Source organism: Oncorhynchus mykiss, chromosome 12, assembly GCF_057628025.1.
Source record: "Oncorhynchus mykiss isolate SJ-2025 chromosome 12, ASM5762802v1, whole genome shotgun sequence".
Lineage (NCBI taxonomy): Eukaryota > Metazoa > Chordata > Actinopteri > Salmoniformes > Salmonidae > Oncorhynchus > Oncorhynchus mykiss.
Window position 1 is genome coordinate 16,555,052 of NC_143033.1, and position 20,556 is coordinate 16,575,607.

Consider the following 20,556-nt stretch of genomic DNA (forward strand, 5'->3'; position numbering starts at 1 on the left):
CTCCCATTTATATCACCATTATGAAGTGAGACAAATGTCGGACAAGTGGAATATGATGACTGCAAATGTCACTCACAATTTAAGATAGACAACCTTATTTCAGATGCCCATTGTTTAAAATAAATGTCTCATTAATCTTTTACACAACTGATGGTTGTCGTCCTCACCAGGACTGTACAGGATTAGTGCCTGTCATGTGGCTTTACACAGCATGAATGAAAATAACAAATTAACTTCAATTTTAAAAAACGACTGGTTCTTTTCAATCATAGTTATTGGAATTTAACTCATGTAGAGCTTTTACAAAATGTATTTGTCGTAAAGTGCATTACAGCAAACAGTTTCTAAACCCCCATAAGAGATTTAGATTATTAATGCTACTCAACAATATGACTATGTAACTACAACTGTCGAAGTTACACCAACTGAATGAAACTCAAATAAACCCTCAAGCTTTTCTAAACCAGCAAAACAAGTAATCTGAATGAAGGCATATCTTTGCTGTTGCAGCTCATTGCTGCCTTCCTCACACAGCATTATGTAATCCCAGCAGAGATGCTGCTGCTCCTCTCAGGAGCAAGACGAGCTAAATTCATGCATTCAGCTGGGGCCACTGCCTGTCTGCTCAGACACAGAACCAAATAGCTTCCCTCTGGACTCCGATTGAGAATGCTCAAAGTCCAAAACTGTGTGTGATGGTTTAACTGGGGCTAGGAGTTATTCCAGACCACGTGAATTGAGCCTGGAAAAACTTGAGCCCTAGGTAGGTAGCCCATAATGATTCCTGATCAGAGTAAACACCTGGCCCTAGTGATGGTATAAGGGCTCTATGGTATTTGTCCCCATGTGCAGTTGCAAACCGTAGTCTGGCTTTTTTATGGAGGTTACGGAGCTGAGCGGCCTTTCAGGTTATGTCGATATAGGACTCATTTTACTGTGGATATAGATACTTTCGTACCTGTGTCCTCCAACATCTTCACAAGGTCCTTTGCTGTTGTTCTGGGATTGATTTGCACTTTTCACACCAAAGTACATTCATCTCTACGAGACGCGTCTCCTTTCTGAGAGGTATTGTAACGCTCGTCGTAGGTGGAAGAAGAGGAGGACCAATGCGCAGCGTGGTAAGTGTCCATATTGTTTTAATACGAATACTGAACAAAAACAATAAAACGACAAAACGAACAGTCCTGAACGGTGAAGCAAAACACATAACAGAAAATATAATCACCCACAACTCAAAGGTGAAAACAGGCTGCCTAAGTATGGTTCTCAATCAGGGACAACGATTGACAGCTGCCTCTGATTGAGAACCATACCAGGCCAAACACAGAAATACCAAATCATAGAAAAAAGAATATAGACTGCCCACCCAACTCACACCCTGACCATACTAAAACAAAGACATCACAAAGGAACTAAGGTCAGAACGTGACAGTACCCCTCCCCCCAAAGGTGCGGACTCCGGCCGCAAAATCTGAACCTATAGGGGAAGGTCTGATTGGCCGTCTGTGCGCGGTGGCGGCTCTGGCGCGGAACGTGGACCCCACTCCACCATAGTCTTTGCCCGCTTCTTTTCCCGCCTCAGTGGTGCCTTTAGAGCGGCGACCCTCGCCGCCGACCTCGGACTGGGGACCCTAGCAGCGGGCCCCGAGTGGACGGGAGATTCCGGCAGCGGCGGACAGGCGGGAGACTCCGGCAGCGCCAAAGTGAAGGGCGACTCCGACTGCGCCGGAGTGATGGGCGACTCCGACTGCGCCGGAGTGATGGGCGACTCCGACTGCGCCGGAGTGATGGGCGACTCCGACTGCGCCGGAGTGATGGGCGACTCCGACTGCGCCGGAGTGATGGGCGACTCCGACTGCGCCGGAGTGATGGGCGACTCCGACTGCGCCGGAGTGATGGGCGACTCCGACTGCGCCGGAGTGATGGGCGACTCAGACTGCGCCGGAGTGATGGGCGACTCAGACTGCGCCGGAGTGATGGGCGACTCAGACTGCGCCGGAGTGATGGGCGACTCAGACTGCGCCGGAGTGATGGGCGACTCCGACTGCGCCGGAGTGATGGGCGACTCCGACTGCGCCGGAGTGATGGGCGACTCTGGCAGTTCCTGACTGGCGGGCGGGCGGCTCTGGCAGCTCCTGACTGGCGGGCGGGCGGCTCTGGCAGCTCAGGACAGACGGGCGGGCGGCTCTGGCAGCTCAGGACAGACGGGCGACTCTGGCAGCTCAGGACAGACGGGCTCGGGCTTCCTTGACCGCCGTGCCAACTCTATTCTCCGGTATCCCTCCTCGCACTATTCCAGAGAATCCCAGGCGAGCTCCGGCACTCTCCCTGGGTCGACCAACAACCTTTCTATCTCGTCCCATGTTGTCACCTCCTCCAGATAGCGCTGCTCCTTACCACGCTGCTTGGTCCTTTGGTGGTGGGTGATTCTGTAACACTCGTTGTAGGTGGAAGAGGAGGACCAATGCACAGCGTGGTAAGTGTCCATATTGTTTTAATATGAATACTGAACAAAAAAATTAAAACGACAAAACGAACAGTCCTGAACAGTGAGGCAAAACACAGAACAGAAAATATAATCACCCACAACTCAAGGGTGAAAACAGGCTGCCTAAGTATGGTTCTCAATCAGGGACAATGATTGACAGCTGCCTCTGATTGAGGACCATACCAGGCCAAACACAGAAATACCAAATCATAGAAAAAAGAACATAGACTGCCCACCCAACTCACGCCCTGACCATACTAAAACAAAGACATCACAAAGGAACTAAGGTCAGAACGTGACAGGTATGACGGCTGCGTGGTCCCATGATGTTAATGCTTGCGTACTATTGTTTGTACAGATGAACGTGCTATCTTCAGGCGTTTGGAAATTGCTCCCAAGGATGAACCAGACTTGTGGAGGTCTACCATTTATTTTCTGAGGTCTTGGCTGAATTTTTTAGATTTTCCCATGATGTCAAGCAAAGAGGCCCTGAGTTTGAAGGTAGGCCTTGAAATACATCCACAGGCACACCTCTAATTGATTCAAATTATGTAAATTAGCCTATCAGAAGCTTCTAAAGCCATGACATTATTTTCTGGAATTTTCCAAGCTGTTTAAAGGCACAGTCAACTTAGTGTATGTAAACTTCTGACCCACTGGAATTGTGATACAATGAATTATAAGTGAAATAATCTGTCTGTAAACAATTGTTGGAAAATTACTTCTGTCATGCACAAAGTATTTGTCCTAACCGACTTGCCAAAACTATAGTTTGTTAACAAGAAATTTGTGGAGTGGTTGAAAATCGAGTTTTAATGACTCCAACCAAAGTGTATGTAAACTTCTGACTTCAACTGTATATGTTCAACATTGAACTCGCCAGCGCTAAGAGATATTTTGCCACTTGTCAAGCTTGCAGGCATATAGTTAGTCTGATCAAACACATCGGCCTCACCTTAGAAAGTGTAAGACCCCCTATAGTAACAATACGGTTTTTGGTACTGTTAACTCCTGTAATCTAAACCCATCTGAGCCAACAGGGATAGCCTATATTCAACTTTAAGTATAATGCAATGGGCTCTTTTTTCGGCTGGCGTTAAGGAGGCGCTAGTGTCACACGCACATTACTTTGCAATTTCGTCTCACCTGTGGGGAGAGGGGCATTCTTCTTACCAAACCACATGACCTCCAAAACAAAGGTCATGTGGTTTGGTAAGAAGAATGCCCCTCTCCCCACAGGTGTGATTACAACCTCTGATGGTTTAGAGCTTGAGGTAGTCACCTCATACAAGTATTTGGAAGTATGGCAAGACGGTACACTGTCCGTCTCTCAACACATATCAAAGCTGCAAGCTAAAGTTAAATCTAGACTTGGTTTCCTCTATCGTAATCGCTCCTCTTTCACCCCAGCTGCCAAACTTACCCTGATTCAGATGACCATCCTACCCATGCTAGATTACGGAGACTTAATTTATAGATCGGCAGGTAAGGATGCTCTCGAGCGGCTAGATGTTCTTTACCATTCGTCCATCAGATTTTCCACCAATGCTCCTTATAGGACACATCACATCACATCACTGCACTCTATACTCTTCTGTAAACTGGTCATCTCTGCATACCTGTCGCAAGACCCCCTGGTTGATGCTTGTTTATAAAACCTTCTTAGGCCTCACAACCCCCTATCTGAGATATCTACTGCAGCCTTCATCCTCCACATACAACACCCGTTCTGCCAGTCACATTCTGTTAACCTCTTAGAGCTCTAGGGGCGCTATTTCATTTTTGGATAAAAAACGTTCCCGTTTTAAGCGCGATATTTTGTCACGAAAAGATGCTCGACTATGCATATTCTTGACAGTTTTGGAAAGAAAACACTCTGAAGTTTCAGAATCTGCAAAGATTTTGTCTGTAAGTGCCCCAGAACTCATTCTACAGGCGAAACCAAGATGATGCATCACCCAGGAATTAGCAGAATTTCTGAAGCTCTGTTTTCCATTCTCTCCTTATATGGCTGTGATTGCGCAACGAATGAGCCTACACTTTCTGTCGTTCGCCCAAGGTCTTAGCAGCATTGTGACGTATTTGTAGGCATATCATTGGAAGATTGACCATAAGAGACTACATTTCCCAAGTGTCCGCCTGGTGTCCTGCGTCGAATTCGGTGCGCAATTGCCAGCTGCTTCCACTTTACCATTTGATTCAGGGGAGAAAGCATGTGTCCAAGAACGATGTATCAATGAAGAGATATGTGAAAAACACCTTGATGATTGATTCTAAACAACGTTTGCCATGTTTTCAGTCGATATTATGGAGTTAATTTGGAAAAAAGTTTGCGTTTTGAGGACTGAATTTATGGATTTTTTTTGGTGGCCAAATGTGATGTATAAAACAGAGCTATTTCTAATACACAAGGAATCTTTTTGGAAAAACTGAGCATCTGCTATCTAACTGAGAGTATCCTCATTGAAAACATCAGAAGTTCTTCAAAGGTAAATGATTTTATTTGAAGGCTTTTATGTTTTTGTTAATGTTGCGTGCTGGATGCTAACGCTAATGCTAACGCTAAATGCTAACGCGAAATGCTAACTCTAGCTAGCTACTTTTACACAAATTATTGTTTTCCTATGGTTGAGAAGCATATTTTGAAAATCTGAGATGACAGTGTTGTTTACAAAAGGCTAAGCTTGAGAGATGGCATATTTATTTCATTTCATTTGCGATTTTCATAAATAGTTAACGTTGTGTTATGCTAATGAGCTTGCTGATAGATTTACACAATCCTGGATACAGGGTTTTTTTCATAGCTAAACGTGACGCAGAAAACGGAGCGATTTGTCCTAAACAAATAATCTTTCAGGAAAAACTGAACATTTGCTATCTGAGAGTCTCCTCATTGAAAACATCTGAAGTTCTTCAAAGGTAAATGATTTTTTTGAATGCTTTTCTGTTTTTTTGTGTAAATGTTGCCAGCTGAATGTTAATGCTAAATGCTACGTTAGCCATCAATACTGTTACACAAATGCTTGTTTTGCAATGGTTGAGAAGCATATTTTGAAAATCTGAGATGACAGTGTTGTTAACAAAAGGCTAAGCTTGAGAGCTAGCATATTTATTTCATTTCATTTGCGATTTTCATGAATAGTTAACGTTGCGTTATGGTAATGAGCTTGAGTCTGTATTCACGAACCCGGATCCGGGATGGGGAGATCAGAAAGGTTAAAGGTCCCCAAAGCACACACATCCCTGGGGCGATCCTCTTTTCAGTCCGCTGCAGCTAGCGACTGGAACAAGCTGCAACAAACACTCAAACTGGACAGTTATCTCCATCTCTTCATTCAAAGACTCAATCATCAACACTCTTACTGACAGTTGTGGCTGCTTTGCGTGATGTATTGTTGTCTCTACCTTCTTGCCCTTTGTGCTGTTGTCTGTGCCAAATAATGTTTGCATCCTGTTTTATACTACTACCATGTTGTGCTGCTGCCATTTTGTGTTGCTACCATGCTGTGTTGTTGCTGCCATGCTGTGTTGTTGTCTTAGGTCTCTCTTGTCGTGATGTGTGTTCTGTCCTATATTTGTATTTATATTTATTTTTAATCCCAGCCTCTGTCCCCGCAGGAAGCCTTTTGCTTTTTGGTAGGCTGTCATTGTAAATAAGAATTTGTTCTTAACCTTTCTGATCTCCCCATCCCGGATCCGGGATCGTGAATACAGACTCAAGCTCATTACCATAATGCAACGTTAACTATTCATGAAAATCGCAAATGAAATGAAATAAATATGCTAGCTCTCAAGCTTAGCCTTTTGTTAACAACACTGTCATCTCAGATATTCAAAATATGCTTCTCAACCATTGCAAAACAAGCATTTGTGTAACAGTATTGATGGCTAACGTAGCATTTAGCGTAGCATTTAGCGTTAGCATTCAGCTGGCAACATTTACACAAAAAAACAGAAAAGCATTCAAATAAAATAATTTACCTTTGAAGAACTTCAGATGTTTTCAATGAGGAGACTCTCAGATAGCAAATGTTCAGTTTTTCCTGAAAGATTATTTGTTTAGGACAAATCGCTCCGTTTTCTGCGTCACGTTTAGCTACGAAAAAACCCCTGTATCCAGGATTGTGTAAATCTATCAGCAAGCTCATTAGCATAACACAACGTAAACTATTCATGAAAATGGCTAATGAAATGAAATGAATCTATTTGCTCTCAAGCTTAGCCTTTTGTTAATACTGTCATCTCAGATTTTCAAAATATGCTTTTGAACCATAGCTAAACAAGCATTTGTGTAAGAGTATTGATAGCCTAGCATTGCATTAAGCCTAGCATTCAGCATGCAACATTTTCCACAAAAAACCATAAAAGCATTCAAATAAAATAATTTACCTTTGAAGAACTTCAGATGTTTTCAATGAGGAGACTCTGTTAGATAGCAAATGTTCCGTTTTTACAACAAAAAAAAATATTGCGCTTAAAACGGGCACGTCTTTTTATCCAATAATGACACAGCGCCCCTATAGGTTCAAGAGGACTGACTTGCCTAGTTAAATAAAGGTTCAATAAAAATGTAAAAACTGGTGCACCAGCATTTTCCAGCCCTAACGCCAGGTTTGGCAACTTACAGGGGTGTGGAAATATTTGAGGCGTGTCCTTAAAAACATGATCCAAAGTGCTATTTTCAGGCAGCGCTTGTAGGGATATTTAAGAACAACCAAAAGCTGGTTTTAGGGGTAACATAGTTGGTTATGGCATGAATTTTGACAGTAGAAACAGCCTATTCAGCCGTGATGCACACTGCCCATATGCGCATGGAACAATATGTGATATGGGGCCTGTATATTTCGTATTTATAAACATAAAACACTCATGCTTCTTCCCCATTTAATTTTATTTGATTAAAAACCAAGCATAGTCTCCCCTACTCTCAATTAAGTCTGTTTTCTTTTTGTCCTGCCCAATGTAATCAAGTAGGCTAGTCAAGACTGTCAATAAAGGGTTTGGCTCCTGAGACCACTTGGAAATAAATCTTAATCACCAAAGCATTATTAAAATATCAAGTTTGAGAGGATTAAAACAGTGAGCTGACATTCCATTTGTATTTACTCTATGTATTGTAGGCAGGCCTACATTATTTTAGCAATGCTTGTAACATCTGCTTCCAACGCACACCCTCAATCATGTAGATCCACTGAACGCAGCTCACTCTCCAGATCCCAATCACCTGAATTCTAATCACCTGTTCACACACCTGTATGTCATTATCACACACTATTTAGTTCAGTTATTTGCACCCCATCACTGTGAGGTATTGTTTGTTTTGTGACACATTGCTTTCAGAGCGCTGAGTTTCCTGTGAATTACTCCTCCCATGTATGATAGTTTTTGCCTGCCTCACTAACGATGCCTATTCCCTGCCTGTACTTTAGCCTATCGGATGTCCTGTTATCTACCTATTGCCTGATCTCCCGGACGACGTTACTAGCCTTTTCCCTGCCTGTACTGTTACCCTTTTGGACCCCTGTGTATGACCTTCTGCCTGCCCCTGTGGTCCTTTGCAAATAAACACCTGCTGCACCCTGCGCTTGAAACCAGCTCTCTGTCTCCCCTGGTGTTCATTACAATGCGTTGGAGGTGCTTAAAACCCCCTACATGTGTCCATGCCACCATGAAAGGAAAGATGAGAACCTCGGTGAATATCGGTGAACCTTGTACTTAGAAGTTATTTTCCTGTAACAGTTTTACATATTTTTTAAAACCAAGCCCCCCGTAGGCTACCCTTACCCTAGGCCTACTATACCGAAGGCTGGTTCAACAGCAATGCATGTATCTTTTTTTTGTGCTGACGATTTTGTCATTACATTTTACATGTATTTATTGTTGTTGAAAAAACAAACAGCTTGTTTTTTGTTTCATATGATTAAAACCAAACTTATTAGAATCTTTCACTGTCCTGGTTTTATGGTGAGAATGTCTGTGGCACGCATGCAATGCAACTTCTAGAGAAGTGTGAATGCGATCTGTAAGACGGTTCCAATTTGTATATAAAACATGTTTGGGAGCAGTGTAACGGTGAGTGGACATTCTCCCTTTCTATTGGATCTTTGTTCAGCAACTGTGAAAAGTTTGGATGTCTGTAAAACATATTTAATTGTATATGCCCACAGGAAGAAATGATGGTACCTGTAAGTGTATTTAGACAGCCTATTTAAAATAAGTTTTTTTGTTAAGAATTTGATTAAAATTATTTGCTCTCTTTTTAGGCCTTATCAATAATGAATGAAATCTTGCTTATTGACATAGTTTGGCATGTCCATGCTCATCCATATTGTAATTTACAGTAGGCCTGGCCCCTATATCAGTGTGAATGTAATTTATAGTAGGCCTAGCCCCTAAATCAGTGTGAATGTAATTTACAGTAGGCCCAGCCCCTATATCAGTGTGAATGTAATTTACAGTAGGCCTGGCCCCTATATCAGTGTGAATGTAATTTACAGTAGGCCTGGCCCCTATATCAGTGTGAATGTAATTTACAGTAGGCCTAGCCCCTATATCAGTGTGAATGTAATTTACAGTAGGCCTAGCCCCTATATCAATGTGAATGTAATTTACAGAAGGCCTAGCCCCTATATCAGTGTGAATGTAATTTACAGTAGGCCTAGCCCCTATATCAGTGTGAATGTAATTTACAGTAGGCCTAGCCCCTATATCAGTGTGAATGTAATTTATAGTAGGCCTAGCCCCTAAATCAGTGTGAATGTAATTTACAGTAGGCCCAGTCCCTATATCAGTGTGAATGTAATTTACAGTAGGCCTAGCCCCTATATCAGTGTGAATGTAATTTACAGTAGGCCTAGCCCCTATATCAGTGTGAATGTAATTTACAGTAGGCCTAGCCCCTATATCAGTGTGAATGTAATTTACAGTAGGCCTAGCCCCTATATCAGTGTGAATGTAATTTACAGTAGGCCTAGCCCCTATATCAGTGTGAATGTAATTTACAGTAGGCCTAGCCCCTATATCAGTGTGAATGTAATTTACAGTAGGCCCAATCCCTATATCAGTGTGAATGTAATTTACAGTAGGCCTGGCCCCTATATCAGTGTGAATGTAATTTACAGTAGGCCTGGCCCCTATATCAGTGTGAATGTAATTTACAGTAGGCCTAGCCCCTATATCAGTGTGAATGTAATTTACAGTAGAACTAGGCCCTATATCAATGTGAATGTAATTTACAGTAGGCCTAGCCCCTATATCAGTGTGAATGTAATTTACAGTAGGCCTAGCCCCTATATCAGTGTGAATGTAATTTACAGTAGGCCTAGCCCCTATATCAGTGTGAATGTAATTTACAGTAGGCGTAGCCCCTATATCAGTGTGAATGTAATTTACAGTAGGCCTAGCCCCTATATCAGTGTGAATGTAATTTATAGTAGGCCCAGTCCCTATATCAATGTGAATGTAATTTACAGTAGGCCTAGCCCCTATATCAGTGTGAATGTAATTTACAGTAGGCCTAGCCCCTATATCAGTGTGAATGTAATTTACAGTAGGCCTAGCCCCTATATCAGTGTGAATGTCATTTACAGTAGGCCTAGCCCCTATATCAGTGTGAATGTCATTTACAGTAGGCCTAGCCCCTATATCAGTGTGAATGTAATTTACAGTAGGCCCAGTCCCTATATCAGTGTGAATGTAATTTACAGTAGGCCTAGACCCTATATCAGTGTGAATGTAATTTACAGTAGGCCTAGACCCTATATCAGTATGAATGTAATTTACAGTAGGCCTAGCCCCTATATCAGTGTGAATACTATTGAAGACATGCAATTACTTAGAACAATGTGGACTGCAGATGGTTCAAATTAACATATTTAGCAAAGATAGTCTATATTGTTAAACAGCTTACAGAAACAAAATAAAACAAACTATAAAGGACTAACATTGGAAATGGAGTTGATTCCAAGGCAATACATAAAAGACTGTAAAGGAACCACATATTTAGCCATGGAGCACTTTCTGATTGGCCAATGAGGGGCCAAGCCTCAACACACCCACAACTTGTTAATTCATCAAAGCTCAGCCCTTTCGCGCTGCCAGCAACTGCCCCGATAATTCTGATTGTGAAAATAGCTAAAAATATTTCTGACACTCCCCGAATCTATAGCGCTACTGCCAGCGCTTAAATTTACCATTGCGTTAGGTTTGTTAAAATATAGCCCTATATCACCTATTTCCTGTCAGATAAATTAATTACCAACTTTAATGAATTCTAACTCCACAGGGCACCATCTCTCTGCTCACAAAAGACAGCAGACGGCTTCATCCCATTTCGACAGCATGGGAAGCAACAGCAGCTCCATATGGGTCTTCTGTAGATGGCTCTAATTTCCCCTGATCCTATGCATTAGATTCCCTCTCTATTCCATATCCCTGATTAGGGCTCAGTGGCAGATCCTTAAGCACAGCTGTTGTCCAGATGCTATCAGACTGCCTTGTATAATACAATTCATTATGAATACGGAATGGGGCTCTTATAGATCCTGCAGCAGAGACAGAGACATATTATGCAGTGCAAGTGAACGATCAATAATGCACCTTTTGGTTTAGACTGTAGTCCTAAACCTCAAGCAGCACACCTCATATTACGATACTATTTGATAATATTGAATGTACTTCATTGAAACACAGCCTGCCCTATTGTATGTTTCTATATCTCACCCTCTCTCCGAAGGTTAGGGGTAAACAAAAGCAAATAAAATATCACACGCACCAAACCACATACTCTCAATATATGCTGTCACCAGACCACCAAAATGTATCTGTTATAATCTGCTATGAAATCATAAACATGTGCTGTTGCTGGTGTATCACAGTGTCATTGTCTAGAGACTGTTTCGGTAGTAGGTGACATCCACATTGCTCTTATGAAATCCACAGAGTATCTCAAATGAGGACAATATGTTAATTTGGCCACTATGACTCACAAGCAAAAGTGACGAGGGAATTATTTGTATCTATTGTTCATGCTTTGAAAGTGTTGACAGTTCTACAGCAAAGTGCTATGATGTTAAAGATTTTCCAAATGGACCATGGTCATAAATAACAATTATCGGTATAATAAAAATGGAAATGGACAGTATATATACAGTGCCTTCAGGAAGTATTCACACACCTTGACTTTTTCTACATTACAAAGTGGGATAAAAATACATTTTTTGTCAACGATCTAGACAAAATACTCTAATGTCAGTGGAAGGAAAATTATGACATTTGTAAAACATTTAAGAAAAATAAAACATATCTTGATTACATAAGTATTCAATCCCCTGAGTCAATATGTGTTAGAATCACCTTTGGCAGCTATTACAGCTGGGTGTCTTTCAAGTAAATCTCAAGGCCTTTTACACACCTGGTTTGTACAATATTTCCACATTATTCTTGAAAAGATTCTTCAAGCTCTGTTAGTTGTTGATCATTGCTAGACAGCCATTTGCAAGTCTTTCCATCGTTTGCCAAGCTGATTTAAGCTGACACTAGGCCCAGGAACATTAAATGTTGTCTTGGTAAGCAACTCCAGTGTGTATTTGGCCTAGTGTTCTAGGTTTGGTATTTGGTATTTTATTAGGATCCCCATTAGCTGTTGCGAAAGCAGAAGCTACTCTTCCTGGGGTCCACACAAAACATGAAATATGACATACTGTGGGGCAAACAAGTATTTAGTCAGCCACCAATTGTGCAAGTTCTCTAACTGACAATGATGGCCTGTAATTTTCATCATAGGTACACTTCAACTATGACAGACAAAATGAGAAAAAAAAATGCAGAAAATTACATTGTAGGATTTTTAATGAATTTATTTGCAAATTATGGTGGAAAATAAGTATTTGGTCAATAACAAAAGTTTATCTGAATACTTTGTTATATACCCTTTGTTGGCAATGACAGAGGTCAAATGTTTTCTGTAAGTCTTCACAAGGTTTTCACACACTGTTGCTGGTATTTTGGCCCATTCCTCCATGCAGATCTCCTCTAGAGCAGTGATGTTTTGGGGCTGTTGCTGGGCAACACGGACTTTCAACTCCCTCCAAAGATTTTCTATGGGGTTGAGATCTGGAGACTGTCTAGGCCACTCCAGGACCTTGAAATGCTTCTTACGAAGCCACTCCTTCGTTGCCCGGGCGGTGTGTTTGGGATCATTGTCATGCTGAAAGACCCAGCCATGTTTCATCTTCAATGCCCTTGCTGATGGAAGGAGGTTTTCACTCAAAATCTCATGATATATGGACCCATTCATTCTTTCCATTACACGGATCAGTCGTCCTGGTCCCTTTGCAGAAAAACAGCCCCAAAGCATGATGTTTCCACCCCCATGCTTCACAGTAGGTATGGTGTTCTTTGGATACAACTCAGCATTCTTTGTCCTCCAAACACGACAAGTTGAGTTTTTACCAAAAAGTTATATTTTGGTTTCATCTGACCATATGACATTCTCCCAATCTTCTTCTGGATCATCCAAATGCTCTCTAGCAAACTTCAGATGGGCCTGGACATGTACTGGCTTAAGCAGGGGGACACGTCTGGCACTGCAGGATTTGAGTCCCTGGGAGCGTAGTGTGTTACTGATGGTAGGCTTTGTTACTTTGGTCCCAGCTCTCTGCAGGTGATTCTAGGTGGTTCTGGGATTTTTGCTCACCGTTCTTGTGATCATTTTGACCCCACGGGGTGAGATCTTGCGTGGAGCCCCAGATCGAGGGAGATTATCAGTGGTCTTGTATGTCTTCCATTTCCTAATAATTGCTCCCACATTTGATTTCTTCAAACCAAGCTACTTATCTATTGCAGATTCAGTCTTCCCAGCCTGGTGCAGGTCTACAATTTTGTTTCTGGTGTCCTTTGACAGCTCTTTGGTCTTGGCCATAGTGGAGTTTGGAGTGTGACTGTTTGAGGTTGTGTACAGGTGTCTTTTATACTGATAACAAGTTCAAACAGGTGCCATTAATACAGGTAACGAGTGGAGGACAGAGGAGCTCTTAAAGAAGAAGTTACAGGTCTGTGAGAGTCAGAAATCTTGCTTGTTTGTAGGTGACCAAATACTTATTTTCCACCATAATTTGCAAATAAATTCCTAACAAATCCTACAATGTGATTATCTGGATTTTTTTCTCATTTTGTCTGTCATAGTTGAAGTGTACCTATGATGAAAATTAGAGGCCTCTCTCATCTTTTTAAGTGGGAAAACTTGCACAATTGGTGGCTGACTAAATACTTTTTTGCCCCACTGTAATACAGAACATGTATAGACAAGAACAGCTCAAGGACAGCTCTACATCAATTTTAAAAAGGCACACGTAGCCTACATATCAATGCATACACACAAACTATCTAAGTCAAATATGGGAGAGGCATTGTGAGGTGTTGCTTTATCTGTTTTTTTAACCAGGTTTGCTGTTCATTTGAGCAACATGAGATGGAAGGGAGTTTCATGCAATAATGGCTCTATATAATCCTGTACACTTTCTTGAAATTGTTCTAGATTTGGGGACTGTGAAAAGACCCCTGGTGGCATGTCTGGTGGGTGTGTGTGTCAGAGCTGTGTGTAAGTTGACTATGCAAAGAAATTGGGATTTTCAACACATTCATTTTTTTAATAAAAATAAGTGATGCAGTCAGTCTCCCCTCACCTCTTAGCCAAGAGAGACTGTCATGCATAGTATTTATATAAGCCCTCTAATTACAATGAAGAGCAAGATGTGCAGCTCTGTTCTGGGCCAGCTGCAGCTTAACTAGGTCTTTCCTTGCAGCACTCGACCACACAACTGGACAATAATCAAGATAAGAAAAAACTATAGCCTGCAGGACTTGCTTTCTGGAATGTGATGTCAAAAAAGCAGAGCATCTCTTTATTACGGACAGACCTCTCCCTATCTTTAAAACCATTGAATCTATATGTTTCGACCATGACAATGTACAATCTATGGTAACAGTAAGTAATTTAGTCTCCTCAACTTGATCAACAGCAGCACCATTCATTACCAGATTCATTTAAGGTCTAGAACTTAGGGAATGATTTGTACCAAATACAATGCTCTTAGTTTTAGTATATTACTGGCCACCCATTCCAAAACAGACTGCTACTCTTTGTGAAGGGTTTCAGTGACTTCATTAGCTGTGGTTGCTGATGTGTATATGGTTGAATCATTAGCATACATGGACACACATGCTTTGTTTAATGCCATTGGCAGGTCATTGGTAAAAATAGAAAAGAGTAGTGGGCCTAGAGAGCTGCCCTGCGGTACACCACACTTTACATGTTTGACATTAGAGAAGCTTCCATTAAAGAAAACCCTCTAAGTTCTATTAGATAGATAGCCTGAATCCACAATATGGCAGAGGTTGAAAAGCCAGGTTAAAGACTGCACAGAAAAATCATTGATCTTGGCTTCATAATACAGTTTATTCTTCTTTTTGTTGAGTTTAATCACACAATTTCTCCATTTGCAGTAAGTCAACCAGTCAGATCAAATTAATTATCTAAGTGAGTCTCAGAAATTGATCATACATGAATGTTATCTGATGTTAGTAAGTTATTGATTGTGTGAACCTTATTTTTAAGGCTACATATATTAATATGGGCTACCCTTTCCTGGGTAGCTTATCAGAGATAGACATAACATGGAAAAGAGAAAACATAGCAAGAAAAAAAGATATACATTCAGAAGTCCATTAATCAGTTGGTGTGTGTGTGTGTGCTGCGGGGTTGAAGCTGAAAACCCATATGCTTGGCTCTCTCATCCCTTCCAGGCTGGGATAAGTTATTTCCTGTCCAGAACAGCTACCTTGTCCTTGAACTTCAGGAACTTGACCACTATCGCCCTGGGCCTGACACCTGGGCCGGACAATGAGCCTGTCATAGTGGATGTAAGCCATGTCCCAACACGCTCTGGCAGCTTTCATGGCTGGGATAAGTTATTTCCTGTCCAGAACAGCTACCTTGTCCTTGAACTTCAGGAACTTGACCACTGGGCCTGTCACCTGGGCCGGTGGTGGGTTTTCCAGTTCTGAGGGCGCGCTCCATCACAATCTTCCTGTGATCCATCTTCAGTTTCTCCGAGATCATTTCCCTCACTTTATCCTCAGACTCCATCCAGGTCTCATGTGGAGACTCTGCAATTCCGTCCACAACCATGTTTTTTTGCCTTGATTGTCCCTCGAGATGATCAGATTTCTCTGTCATTGTTATCATGGATTCACATACAGAACTACGGTCCTCTCTCAATGAATTGCAGATTGCTGTCATCTTGTCGTCCTCCTGTTTAAACTCACCGAGCTGACCCAGTGAGAACTGCAAACTGTTCTTCAGGTTAGCTTAAAATATCCTTCAGCTGTGATAGACAGACAACACTGTCCTCAACGGTACTCCCACCGGCTTTGGTCTTTGTCATGTTAGCAATGTAGGCTACTCTGTTACCCTTCGCAGTTCCATACAACAACAAACAGCAGGGGTCTAGACAGCCACAAGCCCGGGACAATCCGCGGTCCCAGTTACAAAGGCTAACCGGTTCGCAGGCTGCGTACGAGCCCTGAAGAAAACCCTGCTAGCTTGATAGGCTGCTAGCTAGCAGCTAGGCTAGCTGCTATGCAAAACACACTCCTAAGACCCGGCCTTGGTTGGCAGGATCACGGGACAGATAGTAGCAGTCCCAGAAACTCATGCCAAGCGCATCACGGGATCCAAACTCAAAAAGGTAGCTAGCAACTAAGAAACTTTTCAAGAAACTTTCAAAACTTTCCAAAACAACAAACTGAGCTCTTCCTCATCCTGATGAAAGGTGCATTTGGTTATTGTCTCACAGTGTCTGTTGGAAAGCAGACAGAACCAAGTTTTCCTCTAGGATTTTGCCTGTACATAGCTCTTTTCCATTTCTTTTTATCCTAAAAAACACCCTAGTCCTCACAAATGACAATAACACCCATAACATGATGCAACCACCACAATGCTTGAAAATGTGAAGAGTGGTACTTACTGATGTGTTGGATTTGCCTCAAACATAACTATTTGTAATCAGGACATAAAGTTAATTTCTTTGCCATATTTTTACTTTAGTGCCTTATTGCAAACAGGATGCAAGTTTTGGAATATTGTTATTCTGTACAGGCTTCATTCTTTCCACTCTGTCACCAGAGGCCTAATGGTGAAATCCCTGACCAGTTTCCTTCCTCTCCGGCAACGGAGATAGGAAGGATGCCTGTGTCTTTGTAGTGACTGGGTGTATCGATACACCATCCAAAGTGTAATTAATAACTTCACCATGTTCAAAGGGATAGTCAATGTCTGCTTTTTTAAAATCATCTACCAATAGGTGCCCTTCTTTGTGAGGCATTGGAAAACCTCCCTGGTCATTGTGGTTAAATCTGTGTTTGGAATTCACTGCTCGACTGAGGGACCTTACAGATCATTGTATGTTTGGTGTACAGAGACGAGGTAGTCATTAAAAAATATTGTTAAACACTATTATTGCACACAGAGTGAGTCCAGGCAACTTATGTGACTTGTTAAGCACGTGTTTACTCCTGAACAGATTTAGGCTTGCCATAACAAAGGGGTTGAATACTTATTCACTCTCTTCTCATTTTTAATTAATTTGTACAAATGTCTAAAATCATAATTCCACGTTGACATTATGGGGTAATACATTTTAAATTCCCAATAACACAATAACATCTGGAAAAAGTCAAGGGGTGTGAATACTTTCTGAAGACACTGTATAAACATTACATACAGTTGAAGTCGGAAGTTCACATAACACTTAGGTTGGAGTCATTAAAACTTGTTATTCAACCACTCCACAAATTTCTTGTTATAGTTTTGGCAAGTCAGTTAGGACATCTACTTTGTGCATGACACAAGTAATTTTTCCAGCAATTGTTTACAGTCAGATTATTTAACTTATAATTCACTGTATCACAACTCCAGCTCCAAACGGGCGGCAGGATAGCCTAGTCAGAGTGTTGGACTAGTAACCGGAAGGTTGCAAGTTCAAATACCCGAGCTGACAAGGTACAAATCTGTCATTCTGCCCCTGAACAGGCAGTCAACCCACTAGGCTGTCATTGAAAATAAGAATGTGTTCTTAACTGACTTGCCTGGTAAAATAAGTGTGGCTTTAAACAGCTTGGAAAATTCCAGATCATGGCTTTAGAAGCTTCTGATAGACTAATTGACATAATTTGAGTCAATTTGATGTATTTCAAACTCAGTGTCATTCTGTCCCCTAAAGATGAATGTACTTTGGTGCGAAAAGTACAAATCAATCCAAGAACAACAGCAAAGGACCTTGTGAAGATGCTGGAGGAAACAGGTACAAAAGTATCTATATCAACAGTAAAACGAGTCCAATATCGACATAACCTGAAAGGCCACTGCTCCAAAACCGCCATAAAAAAAGCCAGTTTATGGGGACAAAAAAAAGCCAGTTTTTGGAGAAATGTCCTCTGGTCTGATGAAACAAAAATAGAACTGTTTGGCCATATGTTTGGAGGAAAAAGGTGGACGCTTGCAAGCCGAAGAACACCATCCCAACCGTGAAGCACGGGGGTGGCAACATCATGTTGTAGGGGTGCTTTGCTGCAGGAGGGACTGGTGCACTTAACAAAATAGATGGCATCATGATGATGGAAAATTATGTAGATTATATTAAAGCAACATCTCAAGACATCAGTCATGAAGTTAAGCTTGGTCGCAAATGGGTCTTCCAAATGGACAATGACCCCAAGCATACTTCCAAAGTTGAGGCAAAATGGCTTAAGGACAACAAAGTCAAGTTATTGGAGTGGCCATCACAGGGCCCTGACCTCAATTCTATAGACAATTTGTGGGCAGAACTGAAAAAGCATGTGTGAGCAAGGAGGCCTACAAACCTGACTCAGTTACACTAGCTGTCAGGAGGAATGGGCCAAAATTCACCCAATTTATTGTGGGAAGCTTGTGGAAGGCTACCCGAAACATTTGACCAAAGTTAAACCATTTAAAGGCAATGCTACCAAATACTAATTGAGTGTATGTAAACTTCTGACCCACATTCTTAAAATAAAGTGGTGATCCTAACTGACCTAAAACAGAAGTTTTACTAGGATTAAATGTCAGAAATTGTGAAAAATTTAGTTTAAATGTATTTGGCTAAGGCGTATGTAAACTTCCAACTTCAACTGTTCCTTTAATAACTTTTACAACTATTTGTCAATCCTTTAGATGACAATTACATGCATTGCTAGATTGTTGCTGTAGAATAATAGTTTCATTTAGCCAAAGCATCAGGGGATAAGCAGGAAATTGTGGTAACCCACTGCACTCTCTTTCTCCGGTGTGTATGTGTATGCGTGTGTGTGAGAGGGAGGGAGAGTCCGTGTGTAGATTACATTTCCATTGAAAACAGCAAAATAGAGGTAATGCATTAGATGCAATACCATTTACCATATCCTTCCATCACATGTTTACTAAGTAGCCCAATACATTTTTAGGACTATAGATTAGACCATAAAACACTAGCAGACAAACATGAGAACCCTGAGTACAGTACCCGTACAGAGATATGCTCACCGTCCCAATTCGGACTCCAACTCATAGTAGTCAGCCAGGGTCTCCTTCTTCGATCCATCTATCCAGTAGTCTGGAGCTGGGGATGCCCCTGCTCTGGACGAGGGTATAGTGACTTTACGCATCACCAGCTAGCAAGACGGATTAAAATATCTTGACAGCTCTTCTCCCCTGCTGCGATTCAATGCTTGACTCAGTTACAGTGGCGTGAAGAAAAGCGAGTTTGAAACCTTCCAAAACGAACCCGTATGGAAGAATATAAACATCAGTTACAATACTATTTGAAGGACTGGGTAACGTAGTGAATGAAATTGGTCCTAAATGCATATTATTGACAGCCACCAGCCCGCTTCGCTACCGTAATGCAAGTGTACTGGAAAGGCAAGTATACAGAGAGGAGTCTGCGTTTGAGGTTTCCACCGGGTCTTACTGTCGCCGCTCTAACATCCAAAAACATTGTAGTTATCTTTACCTGAGGTCACAATCAAGTACGTAATGTGTGTTACCATAATCATTGTGGTGCTTTTTATGACACATAAATACCATTTGAACTATGTAATTATACCGTAATTATTTCCACAAAAATGTGTATATTGAGGGCCAAAAAATAAATAATTAAATACAGATTTTACAGCCCTACAATAAACAGGAAATATTTTAATTGATCTTTTAAAGATAATTAATACTGACAAATAACAGAAATGCAATTGATGCTCAGTAAATAACACGTACCTTTCAATTATAACACTTTCATATTTGTCGAAGATGCAAGACATCTGAGTAAGATGTAGGTACAGTGCCTTCAGAAAGTATTCATACACCTAGACTTATTCCACGTTACAGCCTGAATATAAAATAGATTAATACAAATAAAAACATCTCACCCATCTACACACAATACCCCATAATGACAAAGTGAAAACATGTTTTTGAAATGTTTGCACGTTTATTGAAAATTAAATATAATCTAATTTACATAAGTATTCACACCCAAGTCAATACATGTTAAAATCACCTACAACTGTGAGTATTTCTGGGTAAGTCTCTAAGAGCTTTGCACATCTGGTTTGTTCAACATGTTCACATTATTATTTTAACACCCACCCGTAGCACGCGCTCCAGCAGGTGTATCTCACTGATCGTCCCTAAAGCCAACACCTCATTTGGCCGCCTTTAGTTCCAGTTCTCTGCTGCCTGTGACTGGAATGAATTGCAAAAATCGCTGAAGTTGGAGACTTTTATCTCCCTCACCAACTTCAAACATCTGCTATCTGAGCAGCTAACCGATCGCTGCAGCTGTAACATAGTCTATCGGTAAATAGCCCACCCAATTTTACCTACCTCATCCCCATACTGTTTATATTTATTTACTTTTCTGCTCTTTTGCACACCAATATCTCTACCTGTACATGACCATCTGATCATTTATCACTCCGGTGTTAATCTGCAAAATTGTAATTATCCGCCT

General features: G+C 41.3%; 1 protein-coding gene across 1 annotated transcript in view; it reads right to left on the bottom strand.

Annotated features, from left to right (window-relative positions):
• LOC110537048 (calcium/calmodulin-dependent protein kinase type IV) overlaps positions 1-19,548 on the bottom strand; it is a 35,097-nt gene extending 15,549 nt beyond the window's left edge. Inside the window, exon 1 of the mRNA XM_021622763.3 lies at positions 19,092-19,548. Coding sequence (XP_021478438.1) covers positions 19,092-19,213 — 122 coding nt within the window. The 5' untranslated portion in view covers positions 19,214-19,548. The remainder of the gene's footprint in view (positions 1-19,091) is intronic.
• Between the last annotated feature and the right edge of the window lie 1,008 nt (positions 19,549-20,556).